Below are 24,652 nucleotides of genomic sequence, written 5' to 3' on the forward strand. Positions count from 1 at the left end.
GGACGCCCTCCTCCTACCTTCGAGTGCTTGGCTTTCCTCCAGCGGACCCCGGCCCTTTCCCCACCCTAGCCAGGGCCCGCGAGCCGCACTCCCGCGTCTCCTGCAGGCCCCACGCCAGGTGGGGACGAGCCGGCCCCGCGCTGGCCCCGGCAGTTCCGCGTCTGCGCAGCGGGCGAGGGGCTGGAGCGGGGCCGGCCGGGGAGGCGCAGGATGCGCGGGAGCCAATGGGCACGCTCGGGGGAGCCGGGCTGGCAGCGGCGGCGGGCCGGGCGCGCACTGTCGGGATGGAGGGCGAGCGCCTGGCATCTCAGGGGCGCTCCTCCGGCCTCCCGGCTGGGGGCGCCACGGGGGAGAGCCCGGGGGTCGACGCCCCCCTCCTGGGCAGCAGCGGCTCCTCCGCCCTGCTGCAGGCCGAGGTGCTGGATCTGGACGAGGACGAGGACGACCTGGAGGTGTTCAGTAAGGTGAGGGCGGCGGCGGCGCGTCCCGGGAAAGTTCCAAGTCAACTCCAGGAGTTGGCACCGTGCTGCGGCGACCGCCCCCAGCGCGTTCGCCGGGCCCCTGCGGAGGCTCCGAGCGGGAGGTGGGTGGGGTCTCCCCGGCCGCCCAACCCCGCCGGGCGGCTCGCCGCACCCAGGGCTGCGTCCTGGCCGGGCCGCGAACTGCAGCCGCGCCTTCCTCTGCACTTTGACCTTCCATTCGGCACGGCCATGGGTCTGTGGAGTCGGCAAAGTTGTGATCCCCCCCCCCCTTTTTCTCTTTCTCGTTTCTGGTCTGACGCAGACACCTCATCCGGACAGTTTCCGACCCCGGGAGGCGGTGGCCGGAGAGTGCCCCCGCCCTAGCCTCTCCTTTTCGGGCGCAGCCAGCCCAGAACTCCGGGAGAGAAATCACCCTAGTCGAGAGAAATTACTCGTGATTTAGTGGTACTGATTGTGGGTTTAAGACTGGGCTGACTGACACCAGAGGTGAGCCTCAAGCCCAGTGAGGATAGGTGGCAAAGGAATCCCCTCTTCAGGAGTAAACGGGTCCTGTGTCCAACAGGAAGCACGTCTGCTGAGTTCAGGATTTTTCAGGGAACTACTGCCCCCCACCCACCGCCAGCCGCTTTCGTTTTTCCTTGCCCTGGGGAAATCCAGGACCGAAGGGCCCTCCTAACTTGTAGTAGAGTTTGGAGAGAAATAGACTCGGGTTAATGCTAGACTTGGGGTGCCTGTGACTGGTGCCTGTAATTTCTTTTTGGAAAAGAAAAATACCTTTCTTGCAGGGCTGTTAAAATGTCAACCCAGTTTTTTAACGTTGCTGCTGGTAGAAGATTGAGATGGGAACAATGTATTAATTAATAAGAAGCCTGTGCAGTAGTTAAATGTTATCTTGAGGTGTTAGGTAAAGCGACCTTCCTAACCACGGGTATATTCTGGGAGAGCGAACCGAAGTTACAAAGTTAACAAGCATACTCTGGCCCCAGAGGACTATGTAAAACTCCTTTCTCAGAACTTTAGGATTAAATGAAATGGTAGGCACAATCAGATTCTAGATGTTCAGACGGAGTAACAGTTTTGTGCTTCAGAAAGTTATTTGACCTTTCAATGTGTTTAAATCGTAAAACAATGGAATTATTTAATGTTCACTTGTAAAAAAAATTAACACTGCTGTTCTGTATTCCACACGTACTTTATGTTCAGGTCGAGGACAATTGCCCTATCCTTCACATTGCCTTCTAAGATACTGTTAGTCTTTGCATATTAGTGTAGGGCTCTGCACTGTGAAACTTCCAGCGTGGGGGAGGGAGAGTGTTGGGAGTGGCAGTTGTGTTATCAGAATCATCTAGGATTGTTTTAACCTAGTCTTGTGCTTTCTCTTTTCCCAGATTCTAAGTCCCAGTCCCCTCCTGAGATTCATTGTTTTAATGGGGCCCTGTGGTCAGAGGCTGATCTAAGATGAAGCTAATGAAATTGAAGCTTCAGATGTTTATGCACTTAGGCCTCTGGAAATGTTGAGAGTTACTGGGAATTGTTGCTGTTTTAGGTGGGAAGGGAATGACAGATTGCGACCAGCAGCATTTCTAAGTTAGCATTTCTGGTAAATTGCCTAAAGCAATCTCAGAAGAAAGGCATCTAGATCTCCAAGGCTCCAAAGAGTTGTTGAGATTTCTTTTCTCATTCTAAATCTGTTTTTCTATCTGATTTTGTTTTGTAAGTTTGTATTCTTTTTGAAAGGGATGTAAGCTTCAGCTCCGTACACCTGGATCCACTCTACCTGTTGGTGCTTTGTAACTCCATGTGTTGGATGCTTAGAAAAAAGTTAAGAACCACTTCTATAGAGACTGGCCACATAGATTAAGGTAAAGATGTAATGTTAGTTTAAGTCTGAAAACAATACTTGGAAAAATTTTAAGTTAGCTGCCTGCGTATAAAGTGAATTTTATAACCATTAACCACAGTTAGTTAGACAAGCAGATTTAAGAAAGTCCTTTGCATTTGGCCTGCTCTCTCTACCACTCCCTTTCTTTTTTCTTTTTTTTTTTTTTTAATAAATGACAATCTTTAATTTCTCCTTGTGACCATTTACTAAGAAAAATGAAATGTGAAACTGAACACTGAACCAATTTCCAAAATTTTGTTTGGAAAGGGAAACTTCTGGAGATTCTCTTAATCCCAGCTGATAATGTCAACTTCCACTCCCTTTCTAACCTGCTCCTCTGTAGAACTCTCCCACTGAGCAGTTTACCCTGGGATATTTTCAACAATTTCTTCTAAAGTATACTGTCACTACCCTTTAGTACTTTGAGATCCACTGCTTTAATATTCAGCTTACATTTGTCATTCCTTATTCCCTTAGATTATTTGGGACTATATATCATAATCCCCTCCAGAAGCTTTTTAAAGAGTAGAATCTTTGGCTTATTACTGATTTTTTTCTTCCCACAATACCTTAAAAGCACAGAGCAAATACATGTTACATATTTTTGTATAAGAAACTATTTGGAAAAAAGAAAGACGTGATTCAGTTCTTGCTGTCAGTCTTGGAGTCCTGGTAGAAGATGTGACAGAAACTCCAAATGGCCATACAAATCAAGAGAGATGGGAAACAAAACAAAGTATTGTTCTAAGTTTTCAGGTAAGCCAGGGGGAGGAAAACAATACCAAATCTCAAGAGACCATAGGGAATGCAGAGGATATTGACTTAAAAGAGTAAATATAGATGTTGGAAGGTAGGGGAACCTGACCGATGATTCAAAAACAGAAAAAAGAAAAAGGATAACAATTATAACAATAGTGTAAGACTAGTATTAGAACGTGTGACTTGCAAAAAATTTAGAGAAAAGAGTCCAGTTTCTCTATATTAAAAAAAAGTTCTTTTTGTGGAAATAATATATTAAAATAAAATAGCCTTTATTTTAATTAAACACTGTAATGTGTAGAAGGAGGAGCAATTGAAACATAGCAAAGGTAACTAGGTCACAGTGAAACACTGGGGTACTTATCTGGTACTCGGTAGATGATAGATCTTGTTATTGGTCTTTTTAAAAGGTATTCAGGACCATAAAATGAGATCTGTATCATCTAGGATAAACAGGGGATTTACAGATATAATTATCCTCATCACCACTAGTCATGTTTGAAGGGAAAAGGATTGTAGGCGTGGTGCACCATTAACTAAAAAAAGAAAAAAATTCTTTTTTTTTTTAATATAGTGGACAAAAAAGTCCTGGAAGGTATGGGCAGGCTTAATTTCAATCTCCAGTGAAGCTATCAAACCTATAGAACTATTTAGTATTTTGTTTATAACCACTTTGAAAAGAAAGAGGTGATCTGGTTTTATAACAATGATAGAAAATAGTTTTGTGGTAAATCAGAAATATAACAATAAGTATGTTTATTTGAACAACACTTTTGAAGGAATCACTCATTTTTGTGAAAAAGGTTGTTTTCGAAGGAATAGTAGAATATAGCTGTTGAGACATCCAGCTCCTATCTATATTGGATCTCTGTTAATCCCGACATAGTGATAGAGGGACAGAATTGTACAATTCAACAATGATATCAGATACTTAGTAGGCGATATTGGAAGTTTGGTTATTAATTTTTCATATTTGTTCCCCGAACTGTCTCTATTTAGCTCCTATTGTGTGCTTGTATCAGTCATGGCCCTATTAAGAATCAGAATTCTCTCCGATGATTTAAACCAAGAGTGTTTAATGCAAGAACTACTTACAGGATTTTGGGCAGGGTTCAGGAACAAACAAGGGGTACCGAGGTACTTAGAAACTTGCAGAGGCAAAAAAGCCATTAGCATCCAGAGTTTAATAGGAAGAGAAATAGAGTGTCGCTGGAATCCAGTGAAAACTGGACCTGTAGGGAAGGGGCCACTTCCACGGGAGCTGTATGTACAGAGAGATGTCTGTAGATGTGTACCCCTGCCAGCAATGTGGTGTCAACGCAGGGAAGAAATAGTATATTCCCGGAGCTCCTCTTCTGCTGCTCTTGGATCGCCTGCTTGGGACCCTCCCTGGGCAAGCGGCTCAGGTGAGGTCATCCATACAGAGAGTAGATGGTGGGAGCTGGGAGATTAGGGGCAAAAATAAAGAATAACTAGCATAATACATGGTACAAAAGTGTGGCCAGTAGCTTTGGATAAAGATAGGCACATCTCTGTCTCCTATTCCATATGCTTTTCTGTAAAGTGACCTGCCACCTTCCTAACGAGAGATGGGGTCTCTCCCCCTCTCCTTGAATCTGGATAGGATTGTGACTGTGTAACCAGTAAGGCATGTGGAAGTGAAACCGTGCAGCTTCCAGGGCTGGATGACAAAAGGCGGTGCAGGCTGTGCTTTGTCCAGTGGGACACTGTACCATTACCGTTCCGAGCTGATATGTAAGAAATGTCTGTATTTGAAATCCTGGCTCCACCGCCTGATAGCTTTGTGTCCTTGGGCACATTACTTAACCTCTCAATGCCTCAGATTCTTCCTCTGTAAAATGAGGGCAGATAATAAATACAAGAATTAAATAAGTTGCTATATATAAAGAGCTTGTGACTAGTTCCTGCCCTTTAGTAAAGGCTCTGGACCATTGATCAGCTATGCACAGACACCATAGGATTCTGTTGTCCAAGAAGCAGTGCAACAGTGGACCTGTTCTGGATCTGCCTGTCCACTGTAGCAGCCGCTAGCCACATGTGGCTTTCGAGCACGTGAAATGTGGCTAGTACATCTGAGGAACTGGCCTTTTAACTGTATTTAATTAATTTACATTTAAACATAAGTAGCCACCTGTGGCTAGCGGTTATCAGTTTGAGCAGAAGTCTAAACAAATCTTTATTTCATTACAAGCTTGACTTATGAATACTCGAGAAGGATTCTTGAATGAAGGAGTAGTTCCCTTGGTGATCTGCACTGAACTATATAAAATACACACATGCACTGTACACAACATGTGCACACACATATGTGCACATGTGTGTGTAGTGTGTTCATGCATGGATGTGTACTTATGTCTATATTATGTGTGTTAGTGTGCGAGCATGAAGGTATGTGAATATTTGTGTGTGTGTGCTCAACTGTCCAACTCACTTAGAATCTAGAATGCAGGATTTCAGCATTCAGGTCATGTGTTGGATTTCAGCATTCAGGTCATGTGTTCTTTCCTGGTCTGTATCGTGATCCTGCCTCGGTGGGTCTTACCATTTTGATGGTTAAAAAAAGAGGAACCTCCTACCACTCGCGGTTCCACTAGCTGCCATCATAGGCCTCTTATATGTTAAGTACTCTTATATTCCTGCCAGATGAGGAAGTGGGGTGAAGTAGAGAGAAGATTAAAAAATCCTCAAGTTCTCCTTATGAGTGAGCATATACGGTCAACAATAGAATTTAAATAAATAAGGAAATTTCAGAGTAAGTTTAGGAAGACCTTTTCCGGGCCCGTTTTGTTTTTTTAAAAATGTATTTATTTATTTTAAAGAGTGAGCGTGTGTGCACGAGCAGGATTGCAGAACCCAATGCGGGGCTCAATCCCGCGACCCCCGAGACCCATAACCTGAGCCAAAAGCAAGAGTCAGATGCCCAACTGACTGTGCCACCCAGGCACCCCATATCCTCTGTATTTTAAAGGGGAATGGATTATATCAGAAAATGGGAAGGGAATGTTATCTCATCTGCAGATGCCAGTCGCTTGTTACTGATTCTTTGGAATGCCGTATTGAGATTGAGCCTGAGAGCTTGTCTGGGCTCCGCAGAAAGAGGGCTTGGGTCCATCTACACTGCTTTCCACTAGCCTGAGCAGTGGGGAGGGCGGCCCCAGCAACAGTCTTGCCTCACATTTGCCATCGTGAAGGAGAATAAACAAAGGGGTTTCACTGATGATATGTTTTGGCAACCATGGCCTATGAAGAAAGGCTGGGGAAGAACAATAAGTAGTTTAGCTTGGAAAAGACTTGGGTTAATTCTTTATGGAGAGTTATTATGATCTAGGTTGATTAGATGTTTGTAGTTTTGAAGGGTGAAACTAGAATTGCTAGGTCAAAACTATGAGGAGACAAGTTTTAGGTCAACTTATTGAAGAATTTTCTCAGTGAAGGTTCCAAAATGAAAAGGATTACTCAGCGTGGCCATGAATTCTGTCACGAAAAATGTTCGAGCACAAGCTGGATGACTAACTGTCCCAGAGGAGAGGAGGGTGTGGCAACCGGACTGTCCCTTTGCTGTTACAAGTGGAATTTTAACTTATACTAAATTTAACTACAAGAGCAGTGGAAAGTCTTAATTAGATGGTCCTACTCGTCTCTTCAACTTAATTTCCAAATCATATTATCTTCTGCCATTCCCTAGTTTTTATACTTCTCTTCCCACATTGGTTATGGTTTCCTTTTGATTCTCTGCTAATGATGTGACAACTTCTTAGATAGCCAGGATAAAATGCCTAGTGTTACTTTCTATTTATCCCTTTCAGTCTCTCTCCATGTGTCTGCCATATCTAAGAAGTCCCCAACAGTGTATCTTCTTGGTGTCTCCAGAATCCAGGCCTTCTTTCTGTTCCCACTGCTACCATCAGAGTTGTTACACAGTTACTTCTGAGAACCGTTAAAATAGTCTCATAAAGTCTCAGTCTTCTCTTCTGCCTCTAGTCTATCCCATGTGCTCACAAGCACACTGATGTTTCCAGAGCACAGAGTTCTGATCTTATCGGTCACATTTTGCCATTCAAGATGCTTGATCCGGCTGCCGCCTGCAGCTCTCCCCGCCTCCGCGCTCTGTCCTCTACAGCCTTGCTCCTCAGAGTCCCTGAATCTGTTGCATCACCTGGGAGCTCATTAGGGTTGCAGTCTCAGAACCCACCTTCCAAGCCAGATGAATCAATCTGTATGTTACCAGGAGTCCGCATTGATTTGTTTGCACCTTAGAGTTTGAAAAGTACTGATCTAGAAGCACTGATCTAAGTTGGTTCCCTTGCCACGACATGAGCTTGCCTGGGATTTTTCTACCTCTGCGTGATTATTGTTGGGTTGACAAAGCAAATTCCTTTTGTGTTTCTTATGGCCTAATGTAAAGCTACCTCTTACTTAAGAACTTCTTCATTCTTCAGCTAGAATTAATTTCTCCACTCTGTGCTTCCCATGATTCTGTTTTGAATCTTGTAATACTTACTACATTACCTTACGAATAGGTATTTATTTCTCATTGGTAAAACCTTGATTGCTTGTCTCTCTCCAATAGATTAAACTTCTTGGTGGTAGGGGAGTGGGAACTTTAAATATTTATGGGATAATTATGTTAATGAATGATATGGCCTATGACTTTTTTCCTATGTATAGACCCATTTATTACAGTAATTTGCTAATGATCTGTTTTCCGTAAATTCAATTTATATTGTGTTGGTCCTTCCTATCAGGAGACTAAACCAAATGGAATTAGAACAAATTGTCTTAATAAATGGTGAGTAAATGTTATTGCTGGATGATACAGAGCTATGTTGAATGTCCGTCCTGGACAAAATCACCTTTTCGAATTGTATTAGAAGAAATAAACACAAAACCAAAAAACAAAACAACAACAATAAACATAACAACAACAACAAAAACCCCCAACAACCCCAAGGAATCACTTAAGAACCTTCTTTTACTAGGAAAAATAATTTTTAGAGCTAATATCACCTATCTCAATCAGAAAGCTTGGTGGCAAGCAGTGGAAACTTATTCCTGCAGGAAAGGAATGGAATGGTGCCTAGTAGGTACTCACAAAGTCGATGTGAAGGCTGGAGATGGCAGGTGCAGAAAGGGATAAGCACTAGTAGAAACTATAGTCAACGTTGTATTTGGAAAGGGGATTGGATGTTGTATAGCCGAAAGAAAAAAAAATCCATGAGAACCTTTAGGAAAGGTTTTTATGTGGACAACAGTATTTATTTATTGATCCATGACAATGGGAAATATTATTAAAAATATTTTGGGAAACTGATGTCAAAAGGCACCAGATTTGAACATAATAAAAAATCTAAAAAATACTTTATTGAGTTTTAAAGATGCAATTTTGGGGGCGCCTGGGTGGCTCAGACGGTTAAGCGTCTGCCTTCCCCCCAGGTCATGATCCCGGAGTCCTGGGGTCGAGTCCTACATCGGGCTCCCTGCTCAGCGGGGAGCCTGCTTCTCCCTCTGTCTGCTGCTGCCCCTGCATGTGTTCTCTCTCTCTGTCGAATACATAAATAAAATCTTTAAAAAAAAAATAAAGGTGCAATTTTATTTCTGTATCCTTGAGGTTCCGATAGGGTGCTCTGGTACAGCTCTTAACTGATAACCTGCTCCATTGTTACAAATGGCTAGTGTGATCCAAAAGAAACACAGATTCAATAGCTATGTGGTTGTATTGTTCAAAGTGTATTTTATTCTTATATTTATTTGTATCCCACACTTTCCAAAGAAGATAGAAGACTAAAAGTTAAAGTAAACTTTCATAGTTACTCACTTTAGGAATGTATGTTAAAGTTTTCTCAATAAACCAAGGAAAAGTTACATGCTTGAAAGATTTTCTCTGGTTTACATAGAATATTTTATTAACTCTGACACTGCATATACCAATCATTCTGGATAACACAGTGTTGCTATCTGTAGTATTAATAAAAAAGGATAAAGTCTGGAAATCAAATTTATTAGGAAATACTGACATAAAAAATCAGTAAAATGCTCTTACGATAGAACGGAGGGTTAAACCAGTAATTTTTAAAATTAAAACTGAAATAATTATAGATACATATATATTTTTTTATTTTGAAAATGCTTTGGTATGAAATACTCTTTTTTATTGTTTTAAAGTAACTTCACTGAGGTATAATTTATATACTATAAACCTCATCCAGAGGTGATTTTTTTTTTAATTAAATTTACCAAGTTGCATAACCATCCTTGTAAACCAGTTTTGGAACATTTTTATATCCCCCCAAAAATCTATGACATCATTTACAATTAATCTCTGTTTTCACTCCCAGCCATAGACAACCACTAATCTACTATTTTCTGTCTCTACAGATTTGTCTTTTCAGGAAATTTCATATAAATGGAATCAGACAATATGTGGTCGTTTGTGTCTGGTTTCTTTCATTTAATTAACATAATATTTTTAGGTTCATTTTTCTTGTAATTTTATTATTTTTTTAGTCATGGCTTTAATTTTTTGGTATAAGAAAGAAAGTTTTTATTTTGAAATGAAAAACAGAGCTTAATCATTTGAAATGAAATATTGGGGATAGAAATTCTGTTTACTATTGAAATGGAAGCCTTATTATGTGTGACCAAAAGCAAATGGAAAACTCTTTATATAAGAATCTTCAAAATTGGGGGAAAAAAATCCCCAATTTGTTCTTTTGTACTAACTCTAAGAAAGTTTAGTGTGTGTTAATACACACATATATAAATATGTATTTATATATTTAATCTAATTGAACATTGAATAATGTTTTCATTGGCTTTCACTAATTATGCTGTAGTATAAGTAACAAGATCTCAGTGACTTACCTACAATAAAGGCTTATTTCTTTTTCATGAACCTGTCAGCTGTAACTGGGCTATGAGTCTGTTCCAAGTTTTGAGTCTGTTTCACATGTCTTCTTCCTTTTGGGATCAAGACTGAAGGAGAGACCCCTAATTTGGACATGTGATTCCTCTGGCAGAGGGAACAGAATAGCACTGGTGGAAACAGGCAATGGCTTCCAAATCTGCACAGACACATGCCATTATCTAAACTAAGTCACTGATCAAATCCATTGCGGTGGGAAACTATTTTCCTTCCGTAAGGATGCACTGAAAGTTACCTGGCAGTTAGCCAGGAGATAAAATCCTCTTGTCGGAAGACAGAGGGCTACTGGGAACAATCCTACCATCTCCCACAGCGGTCTTGTGGCAGAGCCAGAGGCAAATGGCATGCTGGACCTCTCTGAATAAGGAAAAACATTTTTTTTTTCTATTGGGTATTAAATACAAAAAAATTTTTTTCACTAGGTAAGGAGCATAACTGAGACAAATAGAAAAGCATTAGTCATGATTATTAGTCTCCAGTTGGCTAATGCTAATGATTGTCAGAGTAAGACCATACAGAGCCTTAAAAAAACCTCTAGCTGTACAACAAATGTCTCACTTTGGGATTTTTAGGTGAAACAGTCATTTATCATGGAGTTCTCCCCTCCCTTTTTACAAGACCTGTAAGATGAAAATGTGAATACTTATGATTCTGACACAGTAAATGTTAAAATGAGTTCTGTTGTTCATACCTTCACCAAAGCCTGTGTTCCCGCCATTTGCCACCTTTCTGGTCCCTGCAACATTCTGAGTCCTTTCCTGTCATAGGCTTCATTGGTTCTCCAGACTAGAATCCTTTTCCCTCAGTGTTTTTCATGACTGGCTCATTTTCAGTATTACCTCCTGAAAGACAGCTTCCCTGGTAGCTCTATCAGGAGCGCTTCTCTTTCTCCCTGCCCTAACCCCTTACCCCAGCAAGCAACCCCACTTTTGGGGGGAATTTATAAACTTGTTTATCAATATTTATTCAAATCTGGAATTTTCTTGTTTTTTCTCTGTGTTTACTTGTTTATTATCTCCAACCCTCCCACTTAACCAAAGTGTAAGCTTCGTGAGAGCCCAGGAAACATGCCATCTTGGCTGCTGTTGTAGCCCCAACCTAGTGCCTTGACACATGGTTGACATTCAGTGAACATTTGTAAAATGAAGTAAAGCTTCTACACTGGGTGCTTTTTGTGTGTGCATATGGCTGTTGGTGATGGTCGTGGTGATTGAGTCTTGGCTCTGCCTGTTGAGATAAGTGATTTGGGGAGAATTATCATCATCCCTATGCCACAGATTTATCAGTTTATCTGTAAGATGCAGATGATGATGATTGCACTTACTTCCATCATGTTGTTGACAGGAGTAAATGAAGTAATGTTAAGTATATGGTGGTGCAAGACACAGTCCCTGTCCCTTAGAAAATCGCAGTATTTGCTATTGTGGTACATAAGACTAATGTTTCTAAGTTGTAGATGCATCTGTTTTGCAGTTTGTAATGAGATCTTCAGAGACTCACAGACATACCTTTGTTCCTATATGTTTTTTAGTTACTATTGAGAGTGCTATCAGAATTTTGGTATTGCCCCTTAAATGCTATGTCATAGGCTTATTCATTTTATTGTTCTTTCCTCTATTGTGGGCTTCGCAAATATTGCATTTTTTACTAGTTGAACATCTGTGGTAACCTTGTGTCAAGCAATTCTCTTGACACAATTTTCCCAACAGTATTTGCTCACTTTGTGTCTCTGTGTCACATCTTGGAAATTCTGTGATATTTCAAACTTTTTAACTATTATTATATTTGTTATTGACCTGTGATCAGTAATGTTTGATGTTATTATGGTAATTTGCTTTGGGGTGCCACGAACAGCACCCATATGAGATGGAGACTTCATACATAAATGTTGTATGTGTTCTAGAAATGATTAAGCTTCATGAGGAAGCATGTCGAAAGTCAAGGTATTCTAAAAGCTATCCCTCTTGCACCAAACAGCCAAGTTGTGAATGCAAAAGAAATGTTCTTAAAGGAAGTTTTAAATGCTACTCTAGTGAATACGTGAATGGTAAAAAAAATGAAACAGTCTTATTACTGATATGGAGAAAAAGATCAAACCAGCCACAGTATTTCCTTAACCCAAAGCCTAAGCCAGAGCCAGGCCTTAACTCTTCAATTCTGTGAACGCTGAGAGAGGTGAGGAAGCTGCAGGAGAAACTTAGAACCTAGCAGAGGTTGGTTAGTGAGGTTTAAGGAAAGAAGCCATCACCGTAACAGAAAAGTGCAAGGTGAAGCAGCAAGTGCTGGTGTGGAAGTTGCAACAAGGTACCCAGAAAATCTAGCAAAGATAGTTAATGAAGGTGGCTACACTAAACAACATATTTTCAGTGTAGAAGAAACAGCTTTCTATTGGAAGAAGGTGCCATCTACAACTTTCATAGCTAGAGAGAAGTCAGTGCCTGGCTTTAAAGCTTCAAAAGACAGGCTGACTCTGTTTTTAGGAGCTCATGCAGCTGGTGACTTTATAAGTTGAAGCCAGTGCTCATTTGCCATTCTGAAAATCCTAGAGCCCTTAAGAATTACAAATCTACTCTGTCTGTGCTCCATAAATGGAACAACAAAGCCTGGATGACAGCACATCTGTTTACAATATGGTTTACTGAGTATTTTAAGCCCACTGTTGAGACCTCCTTCTCAGAAAAAAGATTCTTTTCAAAATATGATGGCTCATTGACAATGCACTTGGTCACCCACGAGCTCTGATGGAGCTGGACAATGAGATTAATGTTGTTCTCATACCTGCTAACACAACATCCATTCCGCAGCCCATAGATCAAGGAGTGATTTCTACTCTTAAGTCTTATTATTTAAGAAATACATCTCATAAGGCTATAGCTGCCATGGTGATATCTCTGATGGATCTGGGGGCAAAGTCCATTGAAAACCTTCTGGGAAGGATTCACCATTCTAGATGCCACTGAGAACATTCATGATTCATGGGAAGAGGTCCCAGTATCAACATGAACAGGAGTTTGGAAGAAGTTGGTTCCAGCCCTCATGGATGACGTGGAGGGTTCTGGACTCCAGTGGAGGCAGTAACTGCAGGTGTGGTGGGAACAGCGAGAGGACTAGAAGCAGCCGTGGAGCCCGGACATGGGACTGATGGCTGCAATCTCAGGAGCGAACCTTCACGGCTGAGGGGCTGCTTCTCATGGAAGAGCAAAGACACTGGTTCCCTGAGCTGGAATCTACTGCTGGTGAAGATGCTGTGAAGATTGTTGAGATGACAACAGAGGATTTAGACCATGACATACACTCAGTTGATAAAGCAGCAGCAGGGCTTGGGAGGACCGACTCCAAGGGTGAAAGAAGTTCTGCTGTGGGTAAAATGCTTCAAACAGCGTCACACGCTACAGAGAAATCGTTCATGAAAGGATGAGTCAATATTTGCAGCAAACTTCAGTGTTGTCTTATTTTAAGAAACTGCCACCGCCACCTCAGCCTCCAGCAGCCACCACCCTGGTCAGTCAGTGGTCATCACATTGAGGCAAGACCCTCTGCCAGCAAAAAGATTACAACTCACTAAAAGCTCTGATCATGGTTAACATTTTTTAGCAAAAAAATGTTTTGCAATTAAGGTATGTACTGTACATTTTCTAGTCATAATGCTATTGCACACTTAAGAGACTAGAGAGTAGTGTAAACATAACTTCTCTACGCACTGGGAACTAAAATTCATTTGACTCACTTTATTGCAGTATTCCCTGTATTGTGGTTGTCTGGAACCAAGCCCTCAATATCTCCAGAGTGCCTGCGTGTGTAAATGGCTCCCCAGTTGAATGATTCATGATATGTAGTATTTGTCATGTTATTTGAATTACTAGAGGATAAGATTATTCTTGGTATAGCTGTTTTAACTGTCTACTAGTTTTCTTGATATAAGTATATATTAAGTCTCTTAGGAATGCTTTTAAGGTCGTTGGTGTGGCTGGATATCAAGGCAACTCAGCCTTTTCCCTGGAAACCATCTAGTAAGTTGAAACTTTGGTTTAGGGGAGTAGTTATAATTTACTGTATGCCAGAATCCATTTTAGTCATGCCTATTAAGTGTACAGTCAGTTGGCTGTGCTCCTTAGGAACCTTTTTTTTTTTTTTTAATTTTATTACGTTCCTAAGTTCGGTCTGCAGTGTTGTCTGCCCATAGAACATATTTTCAACTTCTTCAGGAGTTCTGGTTAGAGTAATTCTTTTTCCTGGCTTGCTCTGCTCCTACTTAGTCATCACTGAATCTGTAATAGGTAGTTGACTGAATACTGTGTTTAATACATGTATCCAGTAGCCCACACTTATTTTGAGGCAAGTTTAATAGACCTTTGTCATTTGTGGATTTAACATTAAGGGCTTTAAATGTCTTTGGCATGCAGTAACGTGACCTGTTGGTGAGGCGTACATAGAACTGTACCAGTGGCTTGGAGGACACACTTCGTGTGGGAGCCTTGTCTGTCTTTCAGCCTTAACATTTTACCTGTTATTTACTCGTCCTAGCTTACATACGCAGTGATCTTTACTGACGTGAATAAGAGCATTGATGTGTGTGTGTGTGTGTGTGTGTGTTGTCTGAGTATAAAAAAAAAGAGGCCCTTAAAATAATACAAATGCTAAAAATCTGGAACTCACTTACCTTTGCCTACCTATGAACTGTCAACAGGACTTTATTTTTATTTCTAAGTTTTATGAGAAAACTTTAAAAGAAAATTACTGGACATTTTCAGTAATCAAGAATTTATCCTTATCCTGTTTGAACACACCTTTTATAACTTTTTTTAAAAGATTTTATTTATTTGAGAGAGAGAGAAGGAGCGAGCACAAGTGGGGGGGTAAAGGGAGAGGGAAAAACAGACTCCCCGCTGACCAGGGAGCCAGACACAGGACCCCTGGAATCCCCCAGGACCTTGGGATCAAGACGTGAGCTGAAGGCAGATACTTAACAGAGTGAGCCCCCCAGGTGCCCCCCTTTTATAAGTTTTTAAATAATTTTTTTATTATTGAGTATTTTCATGCATAGAAAAAAATATACAGATCTTCCTTCACTTATGATGGGTTACATCCTGGCAGACCCATTGTAAATTAAAAATATTGTGAGTTGAAATACATTTAATACACCTAACCCAGCAAACATCATAGCTAGCCTAGCCTGCCTTAAACATAATCAGAATATTTACATTAGCCTACAATTGGGCCAAATCATCTAACACAGAGCCTATTTTATAATAAAGTGGTGACTATCTCATTCACCTGCGATACTGAGTTTGTTGAATACTGTCCTGAAAGTGAAAAACAAGTTGATTGCATGGGTGCAGCATGGTGGTAAGTGTATTGGCTGTTTACCCTTGTGATCACGTGGCTGACTGGAACACTGCCATCCAGCGTTAAGAAAGAGTGTTGTGTTGCGTATATATCGCTAGCCCAAGAAAAGATCAAAATTCAAAATCAAAGTATGGTTTCTGCTGGACATGTGTCCCTTTCTCACTGTTGTAAAGTCAAAAATCGTAAGTATTGCTGTCTGGTTAAAAAAAAAGGTAGGGAGGAGAAATAGAACATACTCAGCAGGGTTGTGGTAAGGTTTACCTAAGATAATTCATACAAAACCTTTAAGCAGATAATGTGTATATCACATTTCTTCTTCTTTTTTTTCCTCTCCGTAACCTCTGTGATCCCAGGTGAGATATGACCTCTCTGCCTGACTACAGAGACTTTTTCTTTTAATATACTACATTTTGGGGGAGATGGACAGAAGGGAATGTTCTGTCAAATAGAATGATGTGAAAAATTACTATGGTTAGTACATAGCTTTGTAGTGCACAAAACCTGAGGAAGTCCAAGTACATTCAAGGCAACAGTGTTAGAAAATAGAAATGCTAGAAACAGAAAAATGGATAAATAAATTATCATATATGCATACAAGTGGATATATCCTACATAGCCCTGGAAATTATGTCAAACAAGATTAGAGTGTTGTATGCCCCTTTATAGAACATGACACAGGCTGGCTTTTCACCCAATCACATTTTCAACAGTGTTCCACAGAAGGCCTTTCTGATTTTTTATTATTATTATAAGCAGGCAGATTGGAAGGAGCTGTAAACCAAAACACAGCTGGTAAGTCTAAATTTAGGCCCATCAGGATGAGTGTCCCTCATAACACAGTTTCTCAAACTCCTTCCACTTTAAGTTGCTTTTTTACCAGATGTCTCTTGGCGGGCGTGTTTCTTGCGCATCAGCAAATTTTATTTGCATGGCCTTTTCATGCCACCGTTCTGATTTATCACACTTCTCACATTGATTTTTCCCCCTCTACTTGTAAAAAGAAAATAGCTGTTTGTGCACAGATGGTGGATACAATTTAGTATTATAAGAGCAATTCATGTTATATTTATGAGATGTTTCCAAGTAGCCTTTTAGTGGGAGATATTCAGGAAGGACACCTCTTAGAAAGGTCGTATCTCACCTTTTAACCTGTTCCTTTTGGTGTTTATCTCCTGAGTACTCAAATATTGGCAGGCCATTGTTTGTTTTAAATTTCAGTGATGTATTTTATTTATTTCAGTAGTAGAACCTTGGAACCACGGAAGAGCATTAAAGGAGGGAGGCAAAAACGTTTCTCAGAAATTACTAGAGTTGACTGTTAACCTGTAAGAAAATGAAGGAGTGGAGCAAGGATGAAATGCAGTCATCATAATTCCTTCCTTTCCACCCTTGCTTCCTTCCTTACATTTTTATTGTCTACAACTCTACGTGTAGAAATGCTGTCAGTTTGCCAGGGCTGCCGTAACAAAACACCATACTCGAGGTGTCTGTGTCTGAAATGTCTGCAACAAGAGACATTTATTTACCTTTTTCACAGTTCTGGAAGCCAGAAGTCTGAAGTGAACGTGTCGGTGGGCTTGGTTCCTTCTGAGAGCAGTGAGGAAGGAATCTGTTCCAGCCTCTCCACCTGGCTTGGAGATGGGTGTCTTCTCCTTATGTTTCTTAACATTGCGTTCCCTCTATACATGTCTCTGTGTCCAAATTTGTTCTTTTTATTAAGACACCAGTCATATTGCATAAGGACCCACCCCAATTTGACTTAATAACCTCTGTAAAGACCCTCTCTCACATTCTGAGGTCTGGGGTGTTAGGTCTATTCAACATATGAATTTTGGAAGGACATAATTTAACCCATAACAAATGCTTATACTAAACCAAATGTAACAAAAAGGAAAACTTAGACTAAATTTGTAAGTGATGGTGTCAATAAATTTCAATATCATGCTAACAGAATTCTAATGTCCATTTATTTCAGTAAAGTCGTTTAAGTGGTTTCTCTCATGGATGGGTTGGTTTGGAATAAGGGTAGAAGACAGTGACTTCTTGCAATAATTTGGCTTTGCTGTTAATACATGTTCACATCTAGGCTTGAAACCATCCCAGGATTTTTGGTGTGTGTGTGTGCCTGTGTGTCTTCACTACGCTAGCTATAAGAAAGGTAGTCAATGTTATTTAAGAAGTAGAGATATACCACACAGATCATTTCCCTTCTGCTTTAATGTCTTGAAGAAAGAAAATGAAACGGTGTACTTTGATCGTCTGAAAGATCAGAAGATAATGGACATCTATCCAAATGCTAAGAATGAATGAATGTATAAATAAAGTTCAGGGGTGGGGGCGGGAAGAGAGAAAAGAGAAAGAGAGAGATAACAGGAGAAAGAAGCGCACATTATTGTGGAGGTGAGACCTTTGTTTGGAAAGAACAGATTTTAATGATCCATTTCTCCTGAAAAGCAGCCACCACAAAAGGTTAAATGGAGGGCTTTTTGGTTAATTGCTTCTTTGGATCTTCTCAAACACTTATTTTCTCCTCTTATTCATGTAAATCTTTTAAGCATTGTCATTATATTTTCTTTCCCTTTTTTGAAGTGAATATAAAACTCTTTGGATAGTCAGTTTTATTGAGGTTTTAAGAATGTTTTTGAGTGATTCATAGTAATTTAAATCCTTCTACTGAAATCTTGGATGTTGCTAAATTTCAGCCTGTAATTTTCTTCCTTTGCTCGATATTGAAGCATATTTTTGACACCACACTATGCTCATTGGAATCGTGAGCCTTTGTAAATTCATGCAGATCTTTCCCGCTCTACAAAAGGATGCATTTTAAGCAGAAGAAATAGAATGCTAAATTATGTAGTAGGTATAAGAAGTGGGTTGTGGTGAGTTAAGAGGGTGACTACAAAGAATACCAAAGCACATGGTTGTGTGCAGTGTCAGGGAAACTTAAAAGTATGTTTGCCTGTCAAATTAAAATTTGTCGGCTTAAAAAGCTACTACAGCGCCCCCCCCCCCCCATCTGAAAGTAGAGCATTCCTATGAAACCTTTTGTAAGCTGAAATGGTGTAAAGCGAAGGAGCAGTTACCATTAATCTATATGGAAAATTTTTCTGAGCATTCCCGGACCCAAAACACAACCTCTCTTAGGCTTTTCTGACACCTTAGGACACATTTTGCTAATGGATGCACCAAATCAATGGGAATAAAGCACAGATGCTCACAGACACAGTTCAAGCCATGATGCTGAGTGTAGTTCCTGGGGAAGGAGCTTGGTGGCGCCACTCTTACTGCTTGGGGTACACGCCCCCTCTCTAAGGGCTTGCTGCAGAACAGTTGCTGAACACTATTTTTTCTTTTCACCTTTTTTCATAAGAGTAAAAATCTTCTTTGGATTGCAAAAACAGATTCTTATGTAGTGAAGCGGCTATACTATATGCAATATATACTATACAGAGAGATATTTTTGGCCGTGCTGATTGCATATTCATTTGGAACCTCTAAATTACGTTTTTAGTGGCTCCTTAGTGACCATTGTGTTAGCGTTCCATGATTTATCTTGACAATCCAATTTCCTTGTGATTCCAGACATTTTAAAATTTCCTATTTAATTATGCAACTTTGATGCGTTGAGGAAAAAAATCGAATGTAATCCGAGGTCTTTTGCCCAAATGGCCCCAGACAATTGTTTTAACTTATTACAGTAGTTTTTACTGCCTTTGAACATACTATGCACAGTGTTGACACTAACAGTTTTAATATTTTTTTCAATGTATGTTTATTCTGCATTTATATATAAATGCAGGAACTCATAGAAAAATATTAAACTCAACAGCAATCCCAACACCTGGAATAACTTCTGTTAACTTTTTTGGTATAGTTTATAAGTTTGTATCCTCTCTCTCTCACTTTTTCTCTCCTACCTTCTCTATCTTACACACATACAAACACACATACACACATAAGAATCTAATTGTACACAAATTTTATACCCTGTTATTCTCTTTTAATAATATACTATGGCCTTTTTTCCAACATACTGTATCCTAAGTTACTTCTAGAATATTACTTTTAATCACTTTATTGTATTCTATCACATGGATAGACTTTATTGTAGCTTATCAATAGGGATATACCATAATTTATTTTGCTAAGCTTTTATTGCAAGACATTTATTGTCTCTGTTTTTGTGTCTTATTAATACAACTGTTACTTGTCTTCTATTCCTTGGTCTAAAGCATGCCTAAATGTTTTTCCTTTCACAAATCATTTCGTAATCACAATAACCTGAACTTTCTTAATTTAAACAACCATTATTGTTCTTATCTCTTCAACTGGTGTGTCTTATCATAATGTCTCCTGTATTATTGCATTGAGGGGTTACCCAAATGCTGTATTACAGTTCACATAACTTTTTGTTTGGGAAGAACCTTGAGAATAGTACTCTGGATATTACTGAAGCTTCAGAAGGATTTAAGTTGATTTGTTTTGAGGGGAAAAATAAGTCAGTATTATGATTTCAATCTTTCTTTCATTCCTAGTACTAAAAAGCATTCCTTTTCTTAAAATATCAGGGGTTTGCTACATTTTTCTATATTAATACATTTAGAAGTTCTACTTTTAGCCTTTGAGGTGGGAGAGATTTTGCAGATTTTCAACTCCAAATCCTCAATTTAACCTTGAAAGGCTGAATTAATTGTTCAAAGTTATCTGCTTAGTCAGTGGCCGAGAAAGGACTGGAACCCAGTTTTGGGCCTCCTTTGTAATGATTTTTTTTTTCATTTAGGACTGGCTGACTCTGTTGCTAAGTTATGATGGACTTTGTTGCTGAATTCATCTCCAAGTGTGTTGGTTAAATTCAGTCTGTTCATAACAACAGACAAAATTTTTGATTCTGACATCTGTATTCTTAATTTTGGAGGAAAAAGGTGGTATCTAAAAGAGAAAGTAGAGAGTTGGAAACAAGTCATTATTACTACTGAAGAAATAACTCAAATGTCATATTGATAGTTTTATCTTTGCACATGAATAAAACATTACTTGTAGAATTTACTGCATATTATCCTTTTGTTTCATTTAAAAATTTTTATTAAAAAAATAACATGCAGCCCTTTCTTTAAAAACAAACTATTGAAAATGCCTGAGGAGACAGTATGTCCAAGGAAGTAGCTAGTGGGCTTGGGGCTGAGGAGGGAACCAGTGTGGTTGTGAATGAGAATAAGACTGCCTTGGCTCATGTGGTCAGGGCTGAGGAGACAGCTGGCCTGGTTGGGAGGCTGGTTACATGTCGGGGGATTGAGCGTATTAGTAAATATTTTCAGGATACTGGGAGCCAGGCTTCTCTCTGCTGGAGAAAAGAGTTACAAATATGGAAAGAAGTAAGGCCAGAACAGTCAAATGGTGTCAAATTGTAGTTGGAATCGCTGTGAACTCATGGTATTTAATATCTATCTGTATATATCTAGATCCAGATGTGCATGTGCGTGTGTGTGTTATACATATATTTCCTATCATTTGTATCTTGGTTTCCAAATTCCAGTTTCCTCTAGAAGGAACCAGAGCTCCTTGGAGAAATGTCTGATTCCATCGCTGGTTCAGGGAAAATATAAGATCAACCAGAAACCTTATTCTGCCAAGTTATGTTATATAAAGTGTTCAAGGAATAATGAAGACAAATAAAAAATACATACGTGCCACTAGTGGGTCTTGAACACTTAAAACATCAAAGTAAATTATGATAATAATGGATCGTAACCCACTGAATAACATAGGAATCTGAGTCTATACTTGTATAATTAATATAGTAAATAAATACTCTTTATTCTCCTTAGTAGGAAACCTGTTGGATAATGTCAAAATTGAAAAAAAAAAGCAATACATATGTTATTTTGAAATAAGGACTGCTAATAGAGTTCTACGTTTGCTTCTGAGGAACATGAGCTGGGAATAGCAATTCTGGAGCAGAGGAAGCTGCTTTTAAATTTTAATTTGTTTTGTTTTATTTTAAGCTTTGTAGAATTATTTAACTTTTAAAAACTATAAATATACTTGTTATCTTGAAACAATTTCAAACTGGGAGAAAAGTTGCAAGAATACCACAAAGAGCCTAAATTTCCCAATGACTGCCATTTCACAACTCCCCCCCCCCCCCCCGTGTTAGTGAGTGAATTGGAGACATGATGTTTTATGACTCCTAAAAAGGTCTGCATGTATTTTTCGAAAACAGGGACACTTCCCTACCAAATTACAGTATACATATCCAAATCAGGAAACTAATATTGACACGGTACTACATTCTAATCCACAGACCCTTTCAGATTTCTCCAGTTGTCCCAATAACATAGTTTAGAGAGAAGAAACAAAGCTTCTCCTCCTTTGGTATGGAATCCAATCCAAGGTCACATGTTGTATTTAGCTATTATGTCTCTTCGGTCTTCTTCAGTCTGGAACAGTTGCTCGTCTTCCTTTTTTCCATCATAGTAATTGCATTTTTGAAGCTCTTTTATAGGCAATGTCTCTTCCCCTCAAACATATACAGTACCTGTATTTTTCTTCTGATCAGTATAATTACATCACCATTTTAAGTTAAATTCAGGATTAAGAACAATTTATTCACAGTCAAGCCATATAATGAACTAGGATTACATTTTCATTCTTGTACACCTTTTGCTTTCTTGAGAGTTCATCATTCACTTATTCCTTCATTCATTCATTTCCTCTTCTTCTTTATCCCTTGCTCTTGCTTTCTCTCCATCTTGGATTTCTCTGCACCCATCTCAATTCATCTACAAAATCTCACATGGCATGCTTCCTCTCTTATGTTTAAACATATCACATGTCCTGTCACCTGCCTCTCTCCCTCTTTCTCCCTCTTTCTCTTTCTCTTCTCTTTTCTCTTCTCTTTTCTCTTCTCTTCTCTTCTCTTCTCTTCTCTTCTCTTCTCTTCTCTTCCTCCCTCCCTCCCTCCTTCCCTCCTTCCCTCTCTTTTCTCTTCTTCTCTTTTCTTTTCTCTCTTTCCTTCCTTCCTTCCTTCCTCTCCTTCCTTCCTTCCTCCCTCCCTCCCTGTCTTCCTCCCTTCCTGCCTTCCTCCCTCCCTTTCTTTCCTCTCTTTTTTTCTTTTCCTCCTTCCTTTGCTCACTCCCCTGTGTCTTTCCTTCTGTCCCTCCTTCCTTCTTCCCTCTCTTCCTTTATTCTTTGTCCCCTTCATCTCCCTGCCTCCCTGGTGACTCTGTCTTCCTGAGCAGGTCTATATAGGTTGTTCTCTAGTCCTGCTGCAGAGCTGTCAGCCTGGAACATTCCTTCACAATCATTCAAAGAATTTCTTCTGGGGGCGCCTGGGTGGCACAGCGGTTAAGCATCTGCCTTCGGCTCAGGGCGTGATCCCAGCGTTCTGGGATCGAGCCCCACATCAGGCTCCTCTGCTATGAGCCTGCTTCTTCCTCTCCCACTCCCCCTGCTTGTGTTCCCTCTCTCGCTGGCTGTCTCTATCTCTGTCGAATAAATAAATAAAAAATCTTTAAAAAAAAAAAAAAGAATTTCTTCTGGTTCTCTTTTCTGTTGAATCTACTGTTTTTAGATCCTGTTTCTCCTTTTTTTTTTTTTTTTAAGATTTATTTACTTATTTTGAAGGGTGGGGGGAGGAGCAGAGGGAGAGAGAGAATCCCAGACAGACTCCCTGCTGAGCATGGAGCCCTAAGGTGGGCTTGATCCCACAACCCTGAGATTATGGCCTGAGCCAAACCAAGAGGCGGACGCTCAACTGACTGAGCCTCCCAGGTGCCTCTAGATCCTATTTCTTCTTGCTCTATGCCCTCATTTTGGAAAGTTAAAGAAGCTTCCAAAGAATGGGTGCACGGGAAGTCAGTTTTTGGAATCCTTTATATCTGAAATGGCTTTAAGCTATGTGTATAGTTGAATGACAATTTGGCTATATAGAGTTCTAGGTAGAAGATATTCTCTCAAAATTTGGAAGATATTTTATTGTCATTTAGTTTCCTGTTTTACCATTAAGAAATCTGGAGCCATTCGGATTCCTGAGATTCCTATTGTATTTTACCTGTTTATATTCTCTCTGGAAGCTAAACTCTATTATGAAATGTCATGGTAATAGATGGTTGCACCCACCACTGCGCCCCATACATTTGGAGGAGGTGTGAGAGGCCCCTATCAACCTGGAAACACTTCAGTTCAAAGCACATTTTCCTCCTTCATTTTATGGAGTTAGTTTTATTAAGGCACTGCCTGCCTGGATCCTTTAATTTTTTAAAAACACTTCCTTCTCCTTTTCCATCTCTTGTTCTTTTAATTCAACTTAGTTCTTGACTTCTAGCTTTCAAACTTCCTGTTGAGTTGTTATCTTATTATCATATTTCAATTTTCATGAGCCTCCTTTTTTATTGTCTTGCTGCTGTTCTCTGAATCTTTTAAGAATATAACTCCTGTTTTTATTCATGAATTAGCTATCATTCTTATCTCTGATGATTTCATCTATTTTTTGTAAGCGTTCTGTTCTCTAACTGCTTCCTGTCTTCTGTTTGTGAGTCTTTCACATCAGAGGCTTTCGGCGTATTTAGATATTTTGTAGTCTCTACATCAGGTAATAAAAAGTGGAGTAGATATTCAGCATGTATGGTAAGGGCTTCACTGCAGGGTGATTATGCAGAGACCTGGCTAATTCCTCAGGGACTGCAACTGTTAGCTTTTTCTCGGAATTGTGAGCGGAGAGGAACCCTCTGACCGCTCTGTGGAATTTTGCACATTGCTGCCGGCATCCTTGCGGCCAGATGAGGGAAGAGGGCTGGCTATCTTCCCATCTACTCTATAGGACTTTCCCTTGCTATCCCTTCCTCCATTCTGCCTGGCACCCTTGAGTTCAGACACACTCCAGAAAATAAACTTCCAGTTTTCTGCAAAATTGGGGATGAAATGTCACCTGATGGCATGGGGTACGTGAGGGAATCTGAGGTGCTCTTTTTTTTTTTTTTTTTTTTTTTAAATCAGCTCTTCAACCAGTCCTCTGGTTTTAGCTCTACGAGCACTCTGTGTTCACAGGTTTCTGCTGCCTGTAATTCTTAAATGTTTCTGGGATTCTTTCTTAAAAATATGCCTTTTGAGTTTACCATTATCTCCTAGGTTTACTGTTCAGCTTTCTCTGCGCTACTGTTTCAGTTACCCCTCAACAATCAGATTTCCAGTTCCCAAAAAGTTGTTGCTTTGGTTTGCTTACTCTCTTTCTCTCTCTCTCTT

General features: G+C 39.9%; 1 protein-coding gene across 4 annotated transcripts in view; it reads left to right on the forward strand.

Annotated features, from left to right (window-relative positions):
* Nucleotides 1-230: 230 nt before the first annotated feature.
* SNX7 (sorting nexin 7) overlaps nt 231-24,652 on the forward strand; it is a 208,039-nt gene continuing 183,617 nt past the window's right edge. For 3 of the 4 annotated variants that reach the window (XR_015726359.1, XR_006780356.2, XM_045801713.2), the window contains exon 1: nt 231-464. Coding sequence is in view for 2 of the 4 variants with exons in the window: in XM_045801713.2 (XP_045657669.2) it covers nt 285-464 (180 nt within the window). In the remaining 2 variants the exon portion in view is untranslated. The remainder of the gene's footprint in view (nt 465-24,652) is intronic. The other variant, XM_045801712.2, reaches the window with a different exon arrangement.

Source organism: Ursus americanus, chromosome 12, assembly GCF_024610735.1.
Source record: "Ursus americanus isolate L20-20 chromosome 12, mUrsAme1.1.p, whole genome shotgun sequence".
In the NCBI taxonomy this organism is placed as follows: domain Eukaryota; kingdom Metazoa; phylum Chordata; class Mammalia; order Carnivora; family Ursidae; genus Ursus; species Ursus americanus.